The 19,480-nt window shown below is 38.2% G+C and overlaps 2 protein-coding genes across 5 annotated transcripts; one reads left to right on the plus strand and one right to left on the minus strand.

Moving 5' to 3' along the window:
- Nucleotides 1–554: 554 nt before the first annotated feature.
- Nucleotides 555–9,476, minus strand: LOC307155545 (uncharacterized protein). The gene is made up of 7 exons (XM_079866257.1): nucleotides 9,134–9,476; nucleotides 6,790–6,945; nucleotides 6,398–6,497; nucleotides 5,545–5,738; nucleotides 4,573–4,660; nucleotides 3,842–4,024; nucleotides 555–875 (listed from the first exon to the last, which is right to left on the minus strand). The coding sequence occupies exons 2-7, from the start codon at nucleotides 6,833–6,835 to the stop codon at nucleotides 791–793; spliced, it is 696 nt and encodes a 231-aa protein (XP_079722383.1). The 5' UTR covers nucleotides 6,836–6,945; nucleotides 9,134–9,476; the 3' UTR covers nucleotides 555–790.
- A 1,429-nt stretch (nucleotides 9,477–10,905) lies between these two features.
- On the plus strand, nucleotides 10,906–16,950 carry LOC307156142 (uncharacterized protein). Of its 4 annotated transcripts, none has more exons than XR_013820660.1 (7): nucleotides 10,906–11,150; nucleotides 11,372–11,500; nucleotides 12,120–12,313; nucleotides 12,575–12,721; nucleotides 14,274–14,478; nucleotides 14,883–15,178; nucleotides 16,630–16,950. XR_013820660.1 is itself a non-coding variant. In XM_079867362.1 (7 exons), exons 1-5 carry the CDS (start codon nucleotides 10,938–10,940, stop codon nucleotides 14,285–14,287), a joined length of 615 nt encoding a protein of 204 aa, XP_079723488.1. In that variant the 5' UTR covers nucleotides 10,910–10,937; the 3' UTR covers nucleotides 14,288–14,478; nucleotides 14,883–15,178; nucleotides 16,630–16,950. The 4 variants fall into 4 exon arrangements, 3 of the variants coding, with proteins under 3 accessions (XP_079723488.1, XP_079723489.1, XP_079723490.1); XM_079867362.1 differs by having other exon boundaries at nucleotides 10,910–11,150; nucleotides 12,657–12,721; XM_079867363.1 differs by having other exon boundaries at nucleotides 10,937–11,150; nucleotides 11,364–11,500; nucleotides 12,657–12,721.
- The last annotated feature ends 2,530 nt before the right edge of the window (nucleotides 16,951–19,480 follow it).

A 19,480-nucleotide genomic window follows, 5' to 3' on the forward strand; every position in this document is an offset into this window, starting at 1 on the left:
TGTTTTCTAATGTATTCATTTTCTATTTCAGAGCTGTTCAGATTGTTATATTGTATATACTGTATACCAAACCCACCTACCTCAAGTACATAACACTTGCACATAATACTTATTCCAACATCCTTTGCACTATGCTCCATCACACTGTGTACATGAACGCATGTATGTGTACTTGTATATATTTTATGTATGTTAAAGATTTTGACTTCAACACTGTAAAAAAAAAAGAAATCAAGATTAGACAACGTATAACCAATGGGATAACCACACATGTCAACTAAATCACTGACATCTGATCATCTACAAAAACAGCCTTATCAAACTGAAACCATCTTTTAATCCTTTTGTGTATCAGTGTTATTAAGCAGCTATATTATGTACCATTGTAACATACAGAGAGGTATACCATTAAAAGCCTGCTGCCATCTGTAATAAACAGACTTTTTTCTCAAGGACCAAAAGTACACAAACTTTGGGTTATTTTATGTGAACAGTCACATTTTAACAATGAACACATATACAAACCAAATAAACATGAACAAACTCAATCCACTACCTTTCATCACAAACATTTTTAATCAAATCATTCCCCGCTCCACTCCAAAACTGGTAGAAATACAAAAAACAGCTGAACATTAATTAAAACAGGTTACCAATTTCTAAGTATGAACAAAACCAAAAAACTTACTCCCGAATTGTGTCCCTTAAAATGTTAATTACATCTCCCATCCCTGTCACTTCAAAATGACCCTCGGCAAAACTGCCGTCCCTACATTTCGGGCAGCTGGACTCATTGATTAGCCATTGTTGAAGGCAGCGTTGGCATCCAATAACGCTGCGGCAGCATGGGGTCGCCACGGGGTTCCTCGTGGCATCTGCAAGATTCATAATAATAGAACAATGTGATCACTGTGCTGTCCTCATACAGAAAGCAAAATTAAAGTTTTATTAAACCTGGCTTTGCAACAATTAATATTGTACTTTGTTCTTGCAAGTAAGGTGTGGAAACTGATTTGGTATGAACATTAAGATATGATAATCATATTTCAATATAACACATTATATGCACAAAGCTAAACTTAGGATGATGATCGAGTAATAATTTGCTTATGAGTAGCCTTAAATTGGTGTTCAATATCTTTTTCCCTGGGAGGTAAGCGGGCCCCTAAGCCAAGATATATGCCCTGATCAACATAATTGTCAAGTGGGATGCAGGGGTGTGCTACCCTAAGAGAACATTTTGATAAATAGTCCCTTAAATTATAGATTCTGGTGACTTTTGTGGATATAAATGGACATCATTCAGACATGAGATGAACAAACCCAATACAAGCCTATATTACAGTAGCAGGTTTCAGTAAGTCAAATTTAAAGGGTTAGTTCACCCAAAAATGAAAATTCTGTCAGTAATTACTCACCCTCATGTTGTTCCAACTGCGTAAGACCTTCGTTCATCTTCGGAACACAAATTAAGATATTTTTGATGAAATCTGAGCCATGTCTCACTCCTCCATAGGCTGCTATGTGACCGAAACTTGCTGGCCCAGAAAAGTTATTAAAGAGATCGTTAATATAGTCCAAGTGACTCCAGTAGCTCAATCTTAAGTATATCAAGCGACGAGGATACTTTTTGTGCGCAAAAACAAACAAAAATAACGACTTTATTCCACTATTCATTTCCTTCTCTCTGGACCTCTAGTTGGTTCGCGTAGTGTTTTTGCGCAGCGCGTCTGTGTTACACGTCACCACGTAGGCTCACTATTGGCCGACGCCGGTCATGTGTGTGATGCGTGATGACGTGCAACACAGACGCGCTGCGCAAAAACACTACGAGGCCCAGAGAGAAGGAAATGAAAAGTGGAATAAAGTCGTTATTTTTGTTTGTTTTTGCGCACAAAAAGTATTCTCGTCGCTTGATATACTTAAGATTGAGCCACTGTAGTCACTTGGACTATATTAACAATCTTTTTAATAACTTTTCTGGGCCAGCAAGTTTCGGTCACCTAGAAGCCTATGGAGAAGTGAGACATGGCTCAGATTTCATCAAAAATATCTTAATTTGTGTTCCGAAGATGAACGAAGGTCTTACGCGGTTGGAACAACATGAGGGTGAGTAATTACTGACAGAATTTTCATTTTTGGGTGAACTAACCCTTTAAGACCTTTTTAAAACATTTTAAGACCATAAAGATTGAAATTTAAGACCTACACAACATGACGTATTGCCAAAAAAAAATATTCAAATCAAAGAATTCATTTTATTTCAATGAATTCAGTAATTGAAAAAGCATTAATTTAATTTACAGATAAAGCAATCACATTAGTAACCTTCCACACCCAATAACACGTGTCAGAGAAAAGAACAGAATCAGATATAATTTTTTTTATAGAAAATTGTACTTTGCATATTATACTGTAAAAAACAACAACACATTATTAGTTGATTTTAGTTGATCATAACAAGAGATGAAATGGCATGAACATTTTATTTCATGATTATAGTGACAAAAATTATCACGGTTATCACAGAATCCTGTTCAAAAAGTACTAATACTACACAATGAAATCAATTCACCAAGTTTTATGTCGAAAACCAGCAAATAACAAGTAAAGCATCAATATGCACTTTTTGTTTACACAAACATTAAAATAATACCATTAAAAATTATAGCCAGATTTTAAAAGTGTCTTGCAACATGTTACTAACATGTACAAGTTCAAATAAAGTTGACAAAAAACTTTTATAAAAAGATAAACCTCACATATTTAAGACTTTAAATGATTTTTATAAAAAGAATGAGTCAAAAAAAGATAAGTTACTGACATTTACAATGCACTTTAGCTTATCTTTTATTATTAATAGTAAAATTAGGTCCGATTTTCCCGTGGCGTCTGTCTTTGCTATGCAACACGCACTGCGCTCTCCACAATGACAAAAAAGTTTTAGTGGCTAATGGATTTCCACCACCGAAAAACGCCTGGAAAAAAACGAGCGCGTCGCTTCAATTATGAGCGCGCCTACATTTGAATGAACTTGAGCACGCAAAAGACGTGATATGTGAACGGCCTGTTGGCGAGCTCTATGGGCGAGCTAGCCTACCTCAAATCAGGCCACAAGCTACAGCTGCTTGATGACTAGGGTCTAACGCGTGCCATGGCAGCACTTTTTTCCCGCTAGTTCCTCCTTGCGCACAAAGTGCAGAAACATGCTCCTAGTTGCCGGAGTTTTTGACACCAGCTTCCAAATGGCTTTTCGTCTCTACCCACCTCCTCTATCCAAGATCATTTATTCTTTATGCCTTTATCGACAAGTTTGATGTCTTCCCTTGGCTTCATAAAGTTGCACTCCATGACTTTGGCTTTGTTTCGCGCTGCCAATTGGCTATGTGGGAAACACAATCGTAGTGTATGTGAAACACAAAACAAAATTCGCACGTGGAGTGACTGCTGAATCAATCTGATTGGCCAAAACCCAAGACCAGCCCCTACCCTATTACCGATTGGCTGAAGTAGGCTTACTGGTGTGGTTTAGTGAAAGCGCCTCTCAGATCTTGGGATAATTGTCAGATCACGCGAACTTTTTTTTTTTTTTTTTTTTTTTTCCTCGCAGACACGTCTGTACGCCGGAAATCCGGCGTGGCGCCAGAGTGCTATCAGGCCTGTACACACTGTCACTTCCAACGCCATGGCATGGATGTTGGAGAAGACATGCATGCTGTGGCTTTTGTCCTTTATGTGCAGAACCAGGGAGTTGTTTGTTCAGTCTGTTACCAGCCTTAAAACATATGAAAAAGTGTATTTGCAAACAGGATTTATGTGAGAGAGTTAACATGTAGCTTACCTCTGCATATGACGCACTGGAATGCGTCCCTGACAGGTGATTTGTGCCTCTGTCAAGGCCACAGTTGATATTCTGTCCCTGGCATATTGTCCAAGGTCCCGCAAGGCTTGTGAAATTGCTGGCAGCTCCTCTGCTGCAAGCAACAGCTCTTCAATTTTGTCTTTCGTTTCCTCTTCTAGGAAACTGGGAAATAAGGAAAAGTAAAGTAAGTTCATTATAACAATTCACCCTTGTGTCACGGGATAGTCAGAACTGAGACGAGAATTCAAATGCAGAGGAAACTTATTAGTGACAGGTAGATAAGGTACAAACTCAAAAAGCACTGTGAGCAGGCAGGAAGGAAACACAAAGAACAAGTAACTTGGACAAAGAAACCAGCACAAGACTACAAACACAAGGAGGCTAAATAGGGGAACAAACAAAGGAGGGTAACGAGAAGGACAGGTGGGACAAATTAACCAACAATCAAATAACAAGATGGGAGGGGCTAGACAATAGACAGGAGAGCACATGGCACAAGGGAAACACATGACAAGCCATGTGCTCACAATAAACAGAACTAGAACACAAGCACATGACAACCCAGACACTGTGACACCTTGTCTCTCACATTTTCACTTTTTTAAGGGTAACCAGGTTGGGAGCAATTTACAGGGTCTTTAAATCAAGTAAAATCTTAAATAATCTGTTAGACATTTCTATTTCTTTTGGGTAAATGCAATGCTAATTACCTAGTCCTCTTCCTCCTCTGTAGCTCGCTGTAAGAGCTTTCACAGATGGAAACAATTTTTCTGGCGTTTTGTTTCCAAAACGCCACTTCTACAGGAAAGAACAAACATTGATTGATTTTTGGTTTCAAAGACACAGCTTACACCCAGTGCTGGCTTCTAGAGAGAATCTGTACAGATAATGACATTAGGTAGCCAAGCCTGACCTATGTTAATTCAGATCTGCATTTATAATGTCTGTAATTAGTTACTATAATTTGAAGAAGTATCTTAGGTAAAAAGGGATCAGGTCAGGGAAAAACCCTAAGTTTAATAGGCTGGGCTCTAACTGCAAGAACGGACAGCCCATGAAATGTAAAAAGCTTTAACCAAATATTTATATATGAGAACCTGCTTATCACCTGAAGGTTTTCTAAGAGAAACATAAGACCATACTCCACAGTGTTATGCCAGTCAAAGACCCTTTTGATGAAATAGAGACCTAGAATAGAATTAATAGACTTAGGGGAACAACTGTTTTATATCCAGGTGGGTTACTTGTATTGACACACAGACTGTAGTCCTCAACTGAAATATGTATTAGTAATAAGTATTACCACTGTGTCAACAAAGTATTTATGTCCACTGTTTGTTAAAGCCATTTACACTATGCCTTTTTTTGTGTTGTATTGTTTGAATATATTAAGAACATGTTAGTGGACTGCCTTTAACAGTTTCAAATATCCAACATGGCACTGGGAAATAGATAAATTAACACATTTTGGATAAGTAAATAGTATCCACTATGGCTTCAAGATGTAATCTCATCTTAGTAGCTTGCAACAGATGAGGGACATCTGGACCTAGGTTGTCAATAAGTTAATTTATCAAATTACATTATAATTTACCATTTAAACACCTGTAACACTACGAGTCAAATACAAAGATTTCCAACAAATCCAGAGTTGGACAAACTTCAAAAATACTCTAATGTACCAGTTGTCCCGCTTGACTCCGCCAGACGATTGCCCTGTCCATCGCACAGGACAACATTTTCCTCTGTGTTGAGCTCTGTTTTGACCTTTAAGGTCATGGCTGGCACAGTCGCTTCTTGACTGGTGAACTCCACGTACAAGGTGGTGCCATCCAAAATTAGATTTCCCCTCTCCACCCTTCCAATGGATACGTTCCTTTTAAGACACAGAGAAAGACACACAGGGGTGGGTAGTGTGGTGGGGTTGCAGAGAGAGACCGATTTTACAAACAAACCCTCTATTATTTATTGAAGCAACACATTCTACTACTAATTCATGGTTCCCACATCTTCTTAAACATCAAATTGAAGGACTTTCAATGTTTTCCACACATAAACTTTACTTGGGTGGGCCACACAGGTATATTAAAGGGTGGTCCAATCACAATACAGGTTCAACTTTGTGATGTCTGTCAGCCATCTGCGATGGACGATGACATCGTCTATCAGCACAACCCTATTTACTATCTACTTTAAAATAATGCCAAGCCCTTGATTAGGTTTTCCTCAAACTCACAAAGAAATGATTTAAATAACTCATGGAAATCCTGTGAATTGGGTTTTATTTACCAGTTGTATTCCCTGGGTTAATGATAATGCTTAGGTTATTTGCGCTGCTGTCCAGCCAGACACAATTGACAAATAGGTTATTATCAGTGTTTCTGTGCATGACATAAGTCAAGAAAAGCTTTTCGTATTAGCGTTTTGCAGGATATACAACAAACGATCCATACAAACTGCATGCATACTTGCATAGTATTGGAAAAAGTATTTTGTGGGCAATTTGTTACAATATTTTTTTCTTTGGTTTCATACCGTGTAAAGATTCTGGACGGACGTGGGGGTGGAGGTCCAGTATGGCCAGTGGAAGCTGTTGGAAATCTAAAATTTGCTGCTGATTGTACTGCAGGTTGAGCTGCAAAATGAATTGATTAACAGATTAGATGTCAACTATTAAATATATAATAAATTTATAATTGATTAATGTCTTGAAAAAAAATCTAAGTTTTATGATATCAGCCTCTCATTTGTGAATATGTTCTGGTTACTTTTCTCCGGTCTCACAGTAAACACAATATCTTTGGGTTGTGGACAAAACAAGATCTTTGAAGACTTGATGTTGTGACATTTTTCACTATTTTCATACATTTTATAGACCAAACAACTACTTGATTAATAAAGAAAATAATCGTTATTTGCAGCCCTACTTGGTTGGCTGGGTGGTCGAGAGGTAGGGCCCTCCTCATCTCCCATGACCTCGCATCGGCTGTCAATTGATACTTCATCCAGGTACTGTAGCCACCAGGGCTGGGCAGCACCACATCCCCGCTGTCCAATATTAAATAAATACTGGATGGAATCAGCTGAAAGTACAGTTACAAGATTTTTAGAAGGTTGTTGTCACCTATATAATTTTTTTAATGTCACACACACACAAAAAAACTGGGCTTGATTTGGTTGTTCTAAAGGTGTGTACATTTTTTTTTACCGTTTACGGCAGGGTTCACCAATCTGGGTCCTGGAGGGCCGCTGCTCCAACCAGCTCCAACACACCTGTTTGAAAGTTTCTAGTATGCCTAGTGAGACCTTGATTAGCTGGTTCAGGTGTGTTTAATTGGGGTTGGAGCTAAACTCTGCAGGACATCGGCCCTCCAGGACCGAGATTGGTGAACCCTGGTTTACGGTGTTTGTGACCCCACATTGAAAATTAATAGGAAAATGAAAAAAATGACTTTTTTTTTTAATTTTGTTTGTCAAAAAAATAAAAGTAAATCCATTATAAATCTGAAAATTTCTACAAATAAACCAAGGTCTGGTCCTAGAGCATAAATAAAAAGTAGAACGAACTTTCTATCTCATACACACAAACACACACACACAAATGTATGTGACTGCAACAAAGAGCATTTTTATAGAAATTGGCAAATAAAATAAACAAAACTGGCATAAATCTAAACAAGTAATAAAAACTCAGTGAGTGTTTTAGCGCAATTTTCTGACGTCATGGGATCACAACACTAAGAGATAGTAAATCTTTTTATGTTTTTTTTTTTGTGTGTGTGCGTTCCCGAGAGTAGACCTTCCTTAACATAATGCCGAAAACCCGAAGTCTCTAGGTGGTCTGGTTGAGGAGGAGATAGAAGTGCAAGATTGGTGCACACAGACAGAACAGAAATCATGAGTTAACAATCGCAATTTTGTCCGTAGGAAAATTGCGCTAAAAATGTCACATAGCCTATGTATGCAACATGGAACAAGCTTGTCTGAAGTTGAAGCATCAAGAAAAATGAAGTGAAAATGAATGAGCCTCTATGGCCCTCTATTGGATATATGTGGTCATTGCAATTTCTTTCTTTAATTATTATTTCTAAAGTTTTTCCACAAACCAGCAGATGTCAGTATTCTATCCCTTAAATATAGAGCAATGTCCAAAAACTATTTAGATTTAAGATCATCATTTAAGTGATTTTTTTCTTTAAAAAAACATTTTTCATGAGCCAATTTATGGCGTAGTTATGTAAATGTGCAGTAAATAGTTAAAAAACTTCAAAAATTTCCACAAAAACACAGCATAAATGTATAGTTGAGAAGTAAATAAAAAAATTATATACAGTTTTCCATATAAAAAGTGTATATTTCCTTATGCAATCGCTCTTTAAAAGTTTGGGGTCAGTCTGACCCCAAACTTCTTAAGTGTTATCCTTTTTTAACAGTGATTAAGGGTTAAATATTGCCACTCAGTCGTAGAGTCAATCTTCAAAGTTACATTGTTAAATTTTTCAGATTTAATTACTCTTTGGATACTTTACATTTTATCCAGGCAAGCGAAAAACATGCTTCCAGCTGCACCCCAAAACAGTAAAGTTTTTAATAAATAAAAATTGTACAAACCTTGAATATACGGGCAATGTTGCTCACAGTGAGATCAACATGCCGAATGTTAATTGTTTTATCGCTACGCCAAAGGATCACTCTCTCCTGATGGAACATTTTGAATTTCGGTGGAAAAGGCGCGCAATACAGTCTTTTTTATAGTTTTTTTTTCCTGACAAAGTTTCTGCCTCCGTTGATCAGATGAGCCAATCAGAGCAGAGTAAGGCGCAGAACGACGCGAAACTAGTGTGCGCGCGCTTATTCAAACTGTTTCCTAGGCGACGATGCCCATCTCCCCATTTCACACAGAAATACACCTAGAACCAGACCAACACTGAAGACAGAAGAAGAGAAAGTTATATTTGGACTTACAGGTAGATATTTGGAATGCAGCGTCATTTATATACCTTATGTATAATAACGTTACCGAATTTACCATTTTACCGACAATTACTTTAACCTTAACTTAGAAAAAAGCACAGCTTGGCATCTAATGTGCCCACGTTAGCTGTTAACAATAACGTTAGACCAAGATAGTTTTATTTTCTTTATATTAAGATAACATTTGCCATGCTAAAAGTAATCATAATTAAATGGATTAGTTTAGGAACACAATAATTACTCATAAGACTATGTTGTATGTTAGACATAGGCTAATGTTAGATACAATGGACTTACCTGTTGTAAGTTAATGTTACTTGACATGTAACTTAACATTAAGTTACATGAAAGGCATGTTCATTATGGGGTTCCGTAGAAATTACTTCAATTTCATGGTCATTGTACAAGATATTACAGTTCGTGACTGTAGTAACGTTACACGCTTCCTTCCTGCCGTGTTATTTTTATAACGTTAAGTTATGTACCATGCATATGCGTGTGCACAATGTTGTTGTTGTTATTGTGTGTGTGTGTGTCTGTGCATGGCCGTTTATGTGTGTTAGTAGGCACCCTAAGTAATGTCAGTCTAATTTAGCCTTCAGTTGTTATGGCCATATTGCATTGTGTCTGTTCTATGCATAGACAGTAAAAGAAATGGACACAGCGACCCCATTGGATTCAACGGAGACAAAGTGAAGCCAATTAGAAAATCTTACTTCCTGGGGGTCCAGCGTACTGCGCAGACTCAAACTGAGCTCGACGACGTAGATGTGACGTGAGCAAACCGTCTGTCTTCTAGTAGCTGTGCCAAGATCAATCTGAATCATTACCTTCCGAAACTCGCAGAGACGGAGAGCGTGAGTAGGAGCTGTCCATGATCTTGGAGCAGGAGAAACTTTTTGTAGGTGTTCTGATTAATTACTTTGTCATTTTGCCTCGACGTCCTCCCGATTGCCCGCGAGCTTCTCCTCCTGTCCATACGGTAATTCTCTACTGTGCGACAGAGAGTCGCGTGGCTGTGACGCAATCGTTAGCCTACTTTTACAAAAACTGCTTCTACAGGGCCATAACGTAAGATACAAGGTAATGGAGCATTTTATACATTGTCGTGTTTCTTTAGAAATAAATAATGGACAAATGGAGTCTTTAAACGCCTCAGATGTGAAGTTATTCGCTGTCAAAGTGACGCCAAAATGAATGGGAGTCAATGGGATGCTAATTGCAGGTGGGGTTCCGTTAGCCAATGGCGGCGTCCAGGGGTACTTCAAAATAATACAAATCCCTGCACCCTTGGTTCTATGGTGCTGCTCTCTGTCCTGTGCTACCAATCTAGTGTTTTTGCTCCAATGCTCGGGCTGAGGTCCAACACTTTCATGGCTGTGCTCCACTGACTCTAATGCAAAAGGAGTCGTTTTCTAGCTTTTTCTTGTATTTTTCCAAGATATGGTTCAAACACTGTTCCTGGGGCACTTGTAGTAATTACAGTCGCTACCCAGAGAGGTTGAAAGGAGAAGTACAATTTATTCCCTTTCCAAAACCTAAAATAAATCCAGAAAAATATACGCTGTGGGTTGTTCCTAATGTAATTTTAGTTAGCTAACGCTAGCTAACTTCCTACTGAATGTGACGTTATATAACCCGACAGTTAGGCTACACTTTGTAATGATTGTAATAGTGAATAGAGACAGGCTTTAGCTTCCGTCTTTATGTTTTTTTTTTCACGTCTGTTTCAGTCTGTTTTCAGTCAGCCTGAATACAACCTTCTGCTTATTTCTGTTATGCTTTTTCCAAACATTAGCCAATATTTATCCAGGGAGTGAGATAAAGTGGCATAATAGAAACAGAGCTGATGGAACACACCTTTTTTTGCTGTGCATGTTATTGCCTGTTGTCCCTTACCTACAAAATATTTTTGCTTTGGTCTTCTCAGTTTGAGGAAATTGAACTGTACATGTTAAAGAGGATTGTGAGGATAGACTTCTTACCATTGAATGAAAATGAATAAATGTTTTGTAAATAGTAGAGTATGTAGCACCACTTATCCTTATCCTTATTTTTCCTTATTTCAGGGTACAAAACAAGTACATCTACTGCCCACAAGATGGCACTTGAAAGTCATTTGAAGACAATAAAAGACATGAGGCTGCAAGGAAGCACATATGAGGACATTTCTTCTACCTTTGTCTCCATGGGCTTGGAAAAGGGTGGTTCCATACATAATATAAAAAAATTCTGTCTCAGATATAATCTAAAGCAGAAGGAAGTAGTGTCCAACACTCAGCTAGAAGCTGCAGTAGTGCAAGCTGTTCAAGAGGTGAGTTAAGATAAAGGGTATATAACACGCAAAATTTACCTACATTTACTTGTCATGCAGGGTATGTTAGTATTTATCTACCATGACCCATTAAGAGCTTTTGACTCTGTCTGTTCAGTAGCCTAGTTACTACGTATTTTCCTGTGGCTGATACTACTAAATTTATAAATATTGGCATGAACTAATGAGCTTAACAACAACTTGTATTTTGAGGTTATCAGACAGGACCAACGTATGGTCGGCGGATGATGGCTGGGTATCTAGCCAGCAAAGGCGTACATGCCTCTCAACAACGTGTTGCAGCTGCACTACGTGTTGTCCAGCCGCCATACCACAGGGCACGCAGTCAAGTATGTTTTCACAGAAATTCCACATGCCTTACACTTTGCTCTTAATTGTGAAATCCTGTGGTTTATTTTAAATTTTATCCTTGATCATATTTCTTTCTCTCACTCATAATTTCTGTGTATATGTTTGTGATAGACAGTAAAGCAGAAACGTGTTAGTAATCCAGGACTTCTTCAAAACAATGTCCATTATATCATTTGTAGTTTGTATGCTAAATATCAATTTAATTAATTTCTATTTTAAGGGGCACAAAAGGTTTTGGGTTATCCAGAATGCAATTTAGCCTAAAATTATATTATATATTTTTTTGCTTCTGAAAATCACATTAAAATGGATATTGGGTCAAAATATATTTATAAAATGGGTCCAAATATATTTGGAATCAGGTTTGCAGTCATGTTTTGTTTATATGACTTTTAAGTATCCCATTGTAAATTGTATCAGAGTGAGCAGAAATATTTAGCAACCTCATCAAACCCTGCAGAAAGTATTTTGATGGCTATATAACATATCATGTAAGTAAAAAACAGGCTGAATTGTGTTTTATGTGAACTGCTTGTTTAATGTCAAACGACCATACGTGTCTTATCAGTGTTCATCCATCTGTATTATCCTTTTTAGGGATTAAGAAACCTGAATCCCATGCCCTACCATGCAGCATACATGGGTCAAAAACTGCGTATTGACCAGAACGAGAAGATGGTCATGTTTGGCGTGACATACGTCGTAGCCATAGATGGCTACAGTGGTAAATTGGTTGGCCACTCCACCATGCCAATTAAAAATAACCTCACCATTTATGATGAAGTTTACAAGTGAGTATGTGCCATAATCTTCAGTAATGTGTACTTCAGCATTAACAGACATCTATAACTGTAAGATACAATGTTAGCATTTTTACCCCTTCTCCTGTTTATGCATTTTAATGAACTGTGTAAAGGGTTATTAGAATGACCTACCAATGTTACCAGCCTGACATAATCCTTGACTCTTACTTACTAGATTGTGGAATTTGCTAAACATATATATATATATATATATATATATATATAATTTTATTTACATATTTAAATAAGTCTGCAGTTCTCAACTATGGACTATGGGATCAAGTAAGAGTCGACCATGGTAAAGAGTTCCTCTTGTCTCTCTTTGTACAAGACAAGCTGTCTGGGTACAGATTGGACCAAGAAAGGCCACCATATTTACAAACAAAGTCAACAAAGGTATGTGTTTTTCTTTCTATAGAGCTGGTAAGTCCCGCCCCTTCCGTAAAACCCCGCTGGACCTCAAAGTTGAAAAACCGTCAATGCAAGTGAATGGGAGAAAATAATTATTTTCTGGTCCCGTTTGAATTGTGCCATGAATGTGAACATATGTTGTCTGTGAATTTTTTATAGAACTTTTCGTGTAAAGAATGATACAATTTAGCGGGTAGAAGTTTGATACGGTTAGACTTTGTGTGAGAGCACTTTGTGGACTACAACTCTCGACGCGTTTGAAACGTCAACACCACTCGCACACGGACTAGCTCACGGATCCCGCTAAACATGGCTGTGTCTTTGATGCACTTCACCGCCTTCTTTCAGGGAGAGGACAAAATCGTTGAAGTTGGCGAAAACCACGGGTAAGTCAACTTTATGGGGTGACGTCACATAGGCGACATGTAGTCTTTCTCGTTATGTCTTTTCCACAACTGCTAGCTGAAGAATCATACCATATACTGTCAAACTCGTAACATGAAAAGTTCTATAAAAAATTCACAGACAACATATGTTCACATTCATGGCACAATTCAAACGGGACCAGAAAATAATTATTTTCTCCCATTCACTTGCATTGACGGTTTTTCAACTTTGAGGTCCAGCGGGGTTTTGCGGAAGGGGCGGGACTTACCAGCTCTATCGCTTGATTCCGGTTCTGGCTTGATTGACAGGTATCTCGTCCATTCAGCGATAAGTACGTCATTCTCAAAATATACTTACCTTTTCCGTTTTTTTCTGAATTGTCGTTGTGTTTTCTGAAATGTCGTTGTGTTTTCTGAAATGCCGTTGTGTTTTCTGAATTGTTATTGTGTTTTCTGAATTGTTATTTTGTTTTCTAAATTGTCGTTGTGTTTTCTGAATTGTTATTTTGTTTTCTAAATTGTCGTTGTGTTTTCTGAATTGTTATTTTGTTTTTGTAATTGTGATTTGTTTTGCACCTCTCGGCCACCGTACAAATCTGCCCATTTCAACTTTCAAAATTCACAGTCTGATAAGCGGCTATGGATAAATAATGGAAACCACAAAATAGATCAAAATGCATGTCAGTGTTTCCCATATGTTCATTTATTTGTGGCGGGCCGCCGCAATATCAATGCTAACCACCACATATTGATTATCTTTTTTTTAAAATCATATTTAAATGCAGAGCGGCGTAGCGCATTTGCGCAACACATCTTCTCGCTTGTCCCTCTCTCTCTTCCACTCCATCATGAACACAGCTACACATATCTGTGTCCATCATGAACACAGCTACACATATCTGTGTCCATCATGAACACAGCTACACATATCTGTCCAACACAATGCTGTCAATGTCGTAAACCCAACTAAAAAAAAATAATTAGCATGTAAGGAGCCTAGCTAATGAGGATAGCTAAATCGATGTTAGAAAACAGCTGGGTTTTCGAGGCTAACACGCTGTATATAACTGGTAGTCAATATCAACCTCAGTAGTACTCACAGAATGTATATTATGTAACTATTTTATGTATTTTTTCACTATTTATTTCAGAACCACAGAATTGAACGTGTGTGGCCTGAGGTCAACAACCGTGTGACTTATCCTCTAAAGTCGGCAATCATCAATCTCGTGAATCAGGAGAGGCTAAACATGGAAGACAACACTGTGCGTTTCTGCTTGTCAAACCTGTCATGTCAGATTGCCAATATTGGACTTCAGCGTTTTGTTGACGCATGGAATAGCCATTCAGTTTCAGGTATTTGAGGATTTATACATTTTTTTCCCACAGCACGCAAACACATTTCTTCGGGGTGTTAGTGTGTTTGAGCATAAGTGCCTGAGCATAATGAGCTACTAAGATGGTCCCAACTTGTGTCATTCTTTACAACTTCCAAATCTAAATCAGCATCTGACAGGTCTGAGTAGGATTAGGATCCATCCTGTGTCATAATTGCACGTACATGCCAGCAATTTTCTATAAGTTCGGACTTTCCATTTGGGATTAATTCAATACACTTTCTCTATCTAGAGGTAGGTTAGGAAAATGGACTTGGTAAATGTTCTTGTAGTGACTAATTTCATAAATCCGGTTAAACACACATATGCATGAAATGGTCCTTTTTTTGTTGTCCCTACTCAAAACAATTATCTTTTCCCCAGGTAGAGGCATTCCAAATCTCTTGGCAGAAGGTGGCTGCAGGGTGAAGCTCACTGCAGATCAGCTTCCAACTGCAAGTCAGGCTGCTGACTTGTATGACCAAGAAAATCACGCCAGCCTAACAAGAGCATCAGTCTTTGGTAGAGATCCCTTTGTGGATGCAACGGAACGTCATCAGGCTGAGAGGCGCTTCGCTGAGGCATATTCAGACATCACAGTCCTGCTTGACGAGACAGTGAACCACAATTTTGGGCCCTTCCAAAATGCATTAATGCACTTGGTTCATCTTTCATCCCAAGTATGTGTTTGTGTTTTTGTGTGTGTGTGTGTGTGTGTGTGTGTGTGTAGCCCCTTTCACACAGCGCATTGAACCCGGGAAATTGCCGGCAAATTGCCGGAACGCCTTCTGTGTGAACGCAAACACAACCCGGGTTTGATGCCGGGATCGATTCCGGGTTGGGGACCTAGTAACATTGCCGTGTTCAGTCCCGGAACGCGCGCTGTGTGAACAAAAGCCGTAATAATGCCGTGTCGTAGTGATGACGCTGAAGCCGGGATCGTTCGCCAGCTGTGAAACGGTACGTAATGCGCAATTTTATGATCGAATCAGAGAAATAAATGCACAAGCGTGGTTTCGAGAGAGAGAAATCGCAGCTCATAAGCAAACTTAAGACGCTGCTGAGACATTACAAGTCACATCGATGTCACGTGTCTTTCCGGGACATACACGGGTCGTGTGTGAACGCGCTCTCTGATTCCGGAAAATCACTGGCAGTGTGAATGAACCAAAATCAAACGAACCCGGGTCAAATCCCGGGTCAATGTATCCGTGTATTTTCCGGAATCTCTGTGTGAAAGGGGCTTGTGTGTGTGTGGGGGGGGGGGGGGCATCATACTGTACTGTCTGTTGCATGCAGACAGTACAGTAAACATTACCATAGAAACAGGAAACAGCAGTCGGATGGTTGAACGAACAAATGGTATAAAGATGCTCACTAAAAAACAAAGGCCGATTGTTCTCTTATTGATAGAAACATGATCAGCTAGAGTCCTGGTATTCAGGCATCTTAATATCTAAGCAATAGCTCACTTCAGGCTTCAGTATACACTTATTATATCATACTTAAGGGGCACTGTTCATGTTGGGCTGACAACCTCCTTAACTGTGATATAATAGACACATAATCCTGCTTGAACTGAGCTTTTGCTTTTATAAAATGGTTAAGTATGGCAAAAACAAAGTGACTGACTACAATTTGATTTTTGTCACGGTTAGATCATGATTTTCTTACTTCAATTTGTGGGACAATATGTTATATCTCCTTTTTCATGATCCAGCCTATATTGACCTATACAGTTGTCTTTCTTCCCACTTACATTAATATGTTGGTAGTACAGTGTCATAGTAAATATCTGTCCATATTTCATGTGATTGTAGGAATAAGTAGTTTTGGATAAAAAAAAAATGTATTAATGAAAAAAGTATTATTAGGATTATTTGCAGGGAAACCAAAAGATTGTCATATTTATGACTTCAGGGAAGCTGAAAGATATTCAAGTCTCTATTTTACTTTTTCAAGTCTCTGGTATTCCTGTAGCTACACTGTTGTTTTTGAAACCCAAAAAATATGGGGCATGAAATTCAACTGCAAATCTTTCAATTGTCTGACACAGATTTTTTTTAGTTTTTAGTTGTATCCAATATAGTCTTATGTCTTTATCTCTTTGCTCTCCGGAAATCTCTTACAGCATGACTGAATAACTGTGCCAATGAGGATTCGACACTGCTGTGCCACCCTTTCCCACTACCCTCTCACATCACCAAGGCATCACAGAGGGCTTTCGGAGAATGGCTGCTGTGCTATCCTGTCACACCACCCAAACATGGACTGCCTGTTTTGTTGTTGCTACAGTATATATAAGACACACAATCAACAGAGGGGTTAGCTCTTGTAGATTTTGTTTTTCTAAATATAACGTCAAATATTACTTCAAATGATATTTACTTTGTTATGTTAATAAAACGAGTAAAAACCATGTGAAAATCACCCATTAAATCAAGCCTCCTCTAAAGATGTGTTTTTCATTTATAGGCCTATGCAATGTGAACATGGTTGTACAGTGGTGGTCCAGACACAAAAAATCTCTGTAAAGCTCCTTTGAAACAATCTACATTGTTAAAAGCGCTATATAAATGAAGATGACTTGACTTGACTATAACATTTACAGTAGGTTTTAGTCTTCACTGACCCAATATGCTTGTAAATCATTTAAGGGCATATATGCAAGAGAAAGAGTTGCAATGCAGAGCCCTGCTTCACTGTACCTTTGTACATTATGATGTACATTTGTATTTAAAGACATAAGTTGACATCATCCAATTCCACAAAAGTAGTGCCACAATTCAAAGATGTGGCTTACCATAAACCATGATGTAAATATCTGAAAGTGACAACAAAGGCCCTTTTATGGTGCCGGAGGAAGGAGTGGTGTCCTGCCAGTCCAGCATTTATTTGAAGAGAGAGTGATGGTAGGTGACTGGGGCCAGTCTTGCTACTATCATCAGTCCTTAAACCCTGCACACAGTGCACAGGCTCACATCCTCCAGGTATTGGGGAAACTCTGGGAGGCCCTGACACGAGTACTAGGGTAGTACCAGAGTACCAAAACTAAATGATTTAACTTCACTTTTATTTTACTTTACACAAGTACCAAGAGTACAGAGCACTGCCTTTCCCTGGTGGTTCATCAAACAGAATTAAACCCAAAAAAGCACTAAAAGATCTGAAAGTCCCAGAGCTAGAGATCATTTTTGACTGAGTAAGGCTAGTTTTCACACACAAGTAGGTCTACATAACTAATGAGAACTACAAGCTGCATAAAACATATTTCATCTACTTTACTAACATAATAAGTATATTACACTGGAGAAAAATGCGAATGAAAATAAAAAGTATACAACTTTATAGATTTGTTTTGGAAGAGTTTTGTTTTGACACAGAAGGGGTAACAGTAGATGGTGGAAGCTGAGAGTTTTTAGCAGCTATAGTGCCATAGAAAGAGGAGCTGGAAGGCACGTGAAGTTCTGCACACCCTTCAAACTCAGTGATTAGCTTCTGTTGGTAGCAGTGCTTGCCTTCTCTTTGATATAAACACAAGTCAAAAGGTCAAACCCTTGTTGCCTGTTCAGAAAGAGTCGATGCACAGAAGGGGGTAGAGTGACCTCTGCTGGTTGAGCTTCCACATAGCAAGAAATATGTTACAAAACTAAAATGTGAATTAAATAATAGAAACTTATAAATAAATAGGCTACCTGCTATCCTAAGCTACATATAAAATTAGTTCACTTGTCTTAATCTGAAGTTACAGGTCACCAATGGTCTTACAAATGTTTAATTCTCCCTAACAGCCAGAGTTATTATTTTATTAGTTTTAATTTTTATTTCAGTTAACTCAAGTGTTTTTGTTTTTTTTCACACCCAGTGCTACTTTAGTTGCACTAAAAAACGTTATAGTTAGTCTACAATCACCTCGTTAACTATAGTTGCTTTTATTTTGAAAGTGTTACCGGTTACTTTCGCTTCCAAAAAAGGAATAGACCACGTGACTTCCGTTTTTGGTTTATAAACGAAAAACGAATTGACTGAAGTTCAAAGACTCTCTTCATTCTTTGTTCAAAAAGGAATAACGATAAAATGATCGCCAAAAACGAAAAACGGGCCGTTTTTAATTTGTTTTTCGTTTTGAAACAAAAAACAGAAAAACGTATTTTCGTTTTATAATTACAAACGAATTACGGATTATCCAGCATAGACCACGTGACCTTCCGTTTTTCGTTTATAAACGAAAAACGAATTGACTGAAGTTCAAAACGAAAAACGGGCCGTTTTTAATTGGTTTTTCGTTTTTTGATTCTGACACCAAAAACGGTTATTTGGTTTTTCGTTTTGAAACAAAAAACAGAAAAACGGTATTTTCGTTTTATAACTCCAAACGAATTACGGATTATCCAGAGATCCCCTGACCCATTTCAGTGTAAAAGGAAGGCATTTCAGTGTAACCGGAAGAATCAGGGTATCTTCCGTCCATTTCATTTCCTATTTGAAATGAAATAAGCAGAAACGAGAAATGGCGCCTTTATTTGTTTTTTCGTTTTTTCCAAAAAGCGAAAAAGCGAGATTTCCGCTTGATTTTTCGTTTTTTAGTTCACGGGCAAAAAACGAATAAATGACTTCAAAATTCGTTTTGCACATGTGGACGGTCATGAGGCGCCCCTGTCAGCCGATTGGTCAAGAAAATCTGAGCATGTGACGTCATCGGTAGTTCCCCATGTTTATTCAACAAAATAATAGTCATATGGCTCTGCGTACCGCATATTAAACTGTTCAGGGCAGGTCCTGGGCTTACTTATGTGCAACTTAACGCGTTTCAGAGAAATATTTATATATCAGAAATATTAAATATTAATCTGCACCCAGACGGTTTTGTTAGACGGAGTTAAATCTGTGTGGTGAAGCACAATGTTCAGTCAAGTGTAGCATACGCAGCAGTTATAACTCTTCTTTTAGACAATACGCTCAGTTTTGGACAAGGGGTGGAT

The sequence above is a fragment of the Squalius cephalus genome (genome assembly GCF_949319135.1).
Source record: "Squalius cephalus genome assembly, chromosome: 3".
Lineage (NCBI taxonomy): Eukaryota > Metazoa > Chordata > Actinopteri > Cypriniformes > Leuciscidae > Squalius > Squalius cephalus.

Excerpts from the sequence above, each read along its gene's own strand:
- LOC307155545 (XM_079866257.1), bottom strand. The coding sequence starts at position 6,835 with ATGGGAGATGAGGAGGGCCCTACCTCTCGACCACCCAGCCAACCAA. Across the intron at positions 6,498-6,789 it reads TCGACCACCCAGCCAACCAA|CTCAACCTGCAGTACAATCA; the intron begins GTAGGGCTGCAA and ends TTCATTTTGCAG. Across the intron at positions 4,025-4,572 it reads CAGAGGAGGAAGAGGACTAG|TTTCCTAGAAGAGGAAACGA; the intron begins GTAATTAGCATT and ends CTTATTTCCCAG.
- LOC307156142 (XM_079867363.1), top strand. The coding sequence starts at position 12,235 with ATGGCTACAGTGGTAAATTGGTTGGCCACTCCACCATGCCAATTAAAA. Across the intron at positions 12,722-14,273 it reads TACAAACAAAGTCAACAAAG|AACCACAGAATTGAACGTGT; the intron begins GTATGTGTTTTT and ends TATTTATTTCAG. Across the intron at positions 14,479-14,882 it reads GAATAGCCATTCAGTTTCAG|GTAGAGGCATTCCAAATCTC; the intron begins GTATTTGAGGAT and ends TCTTTTCCCCAG.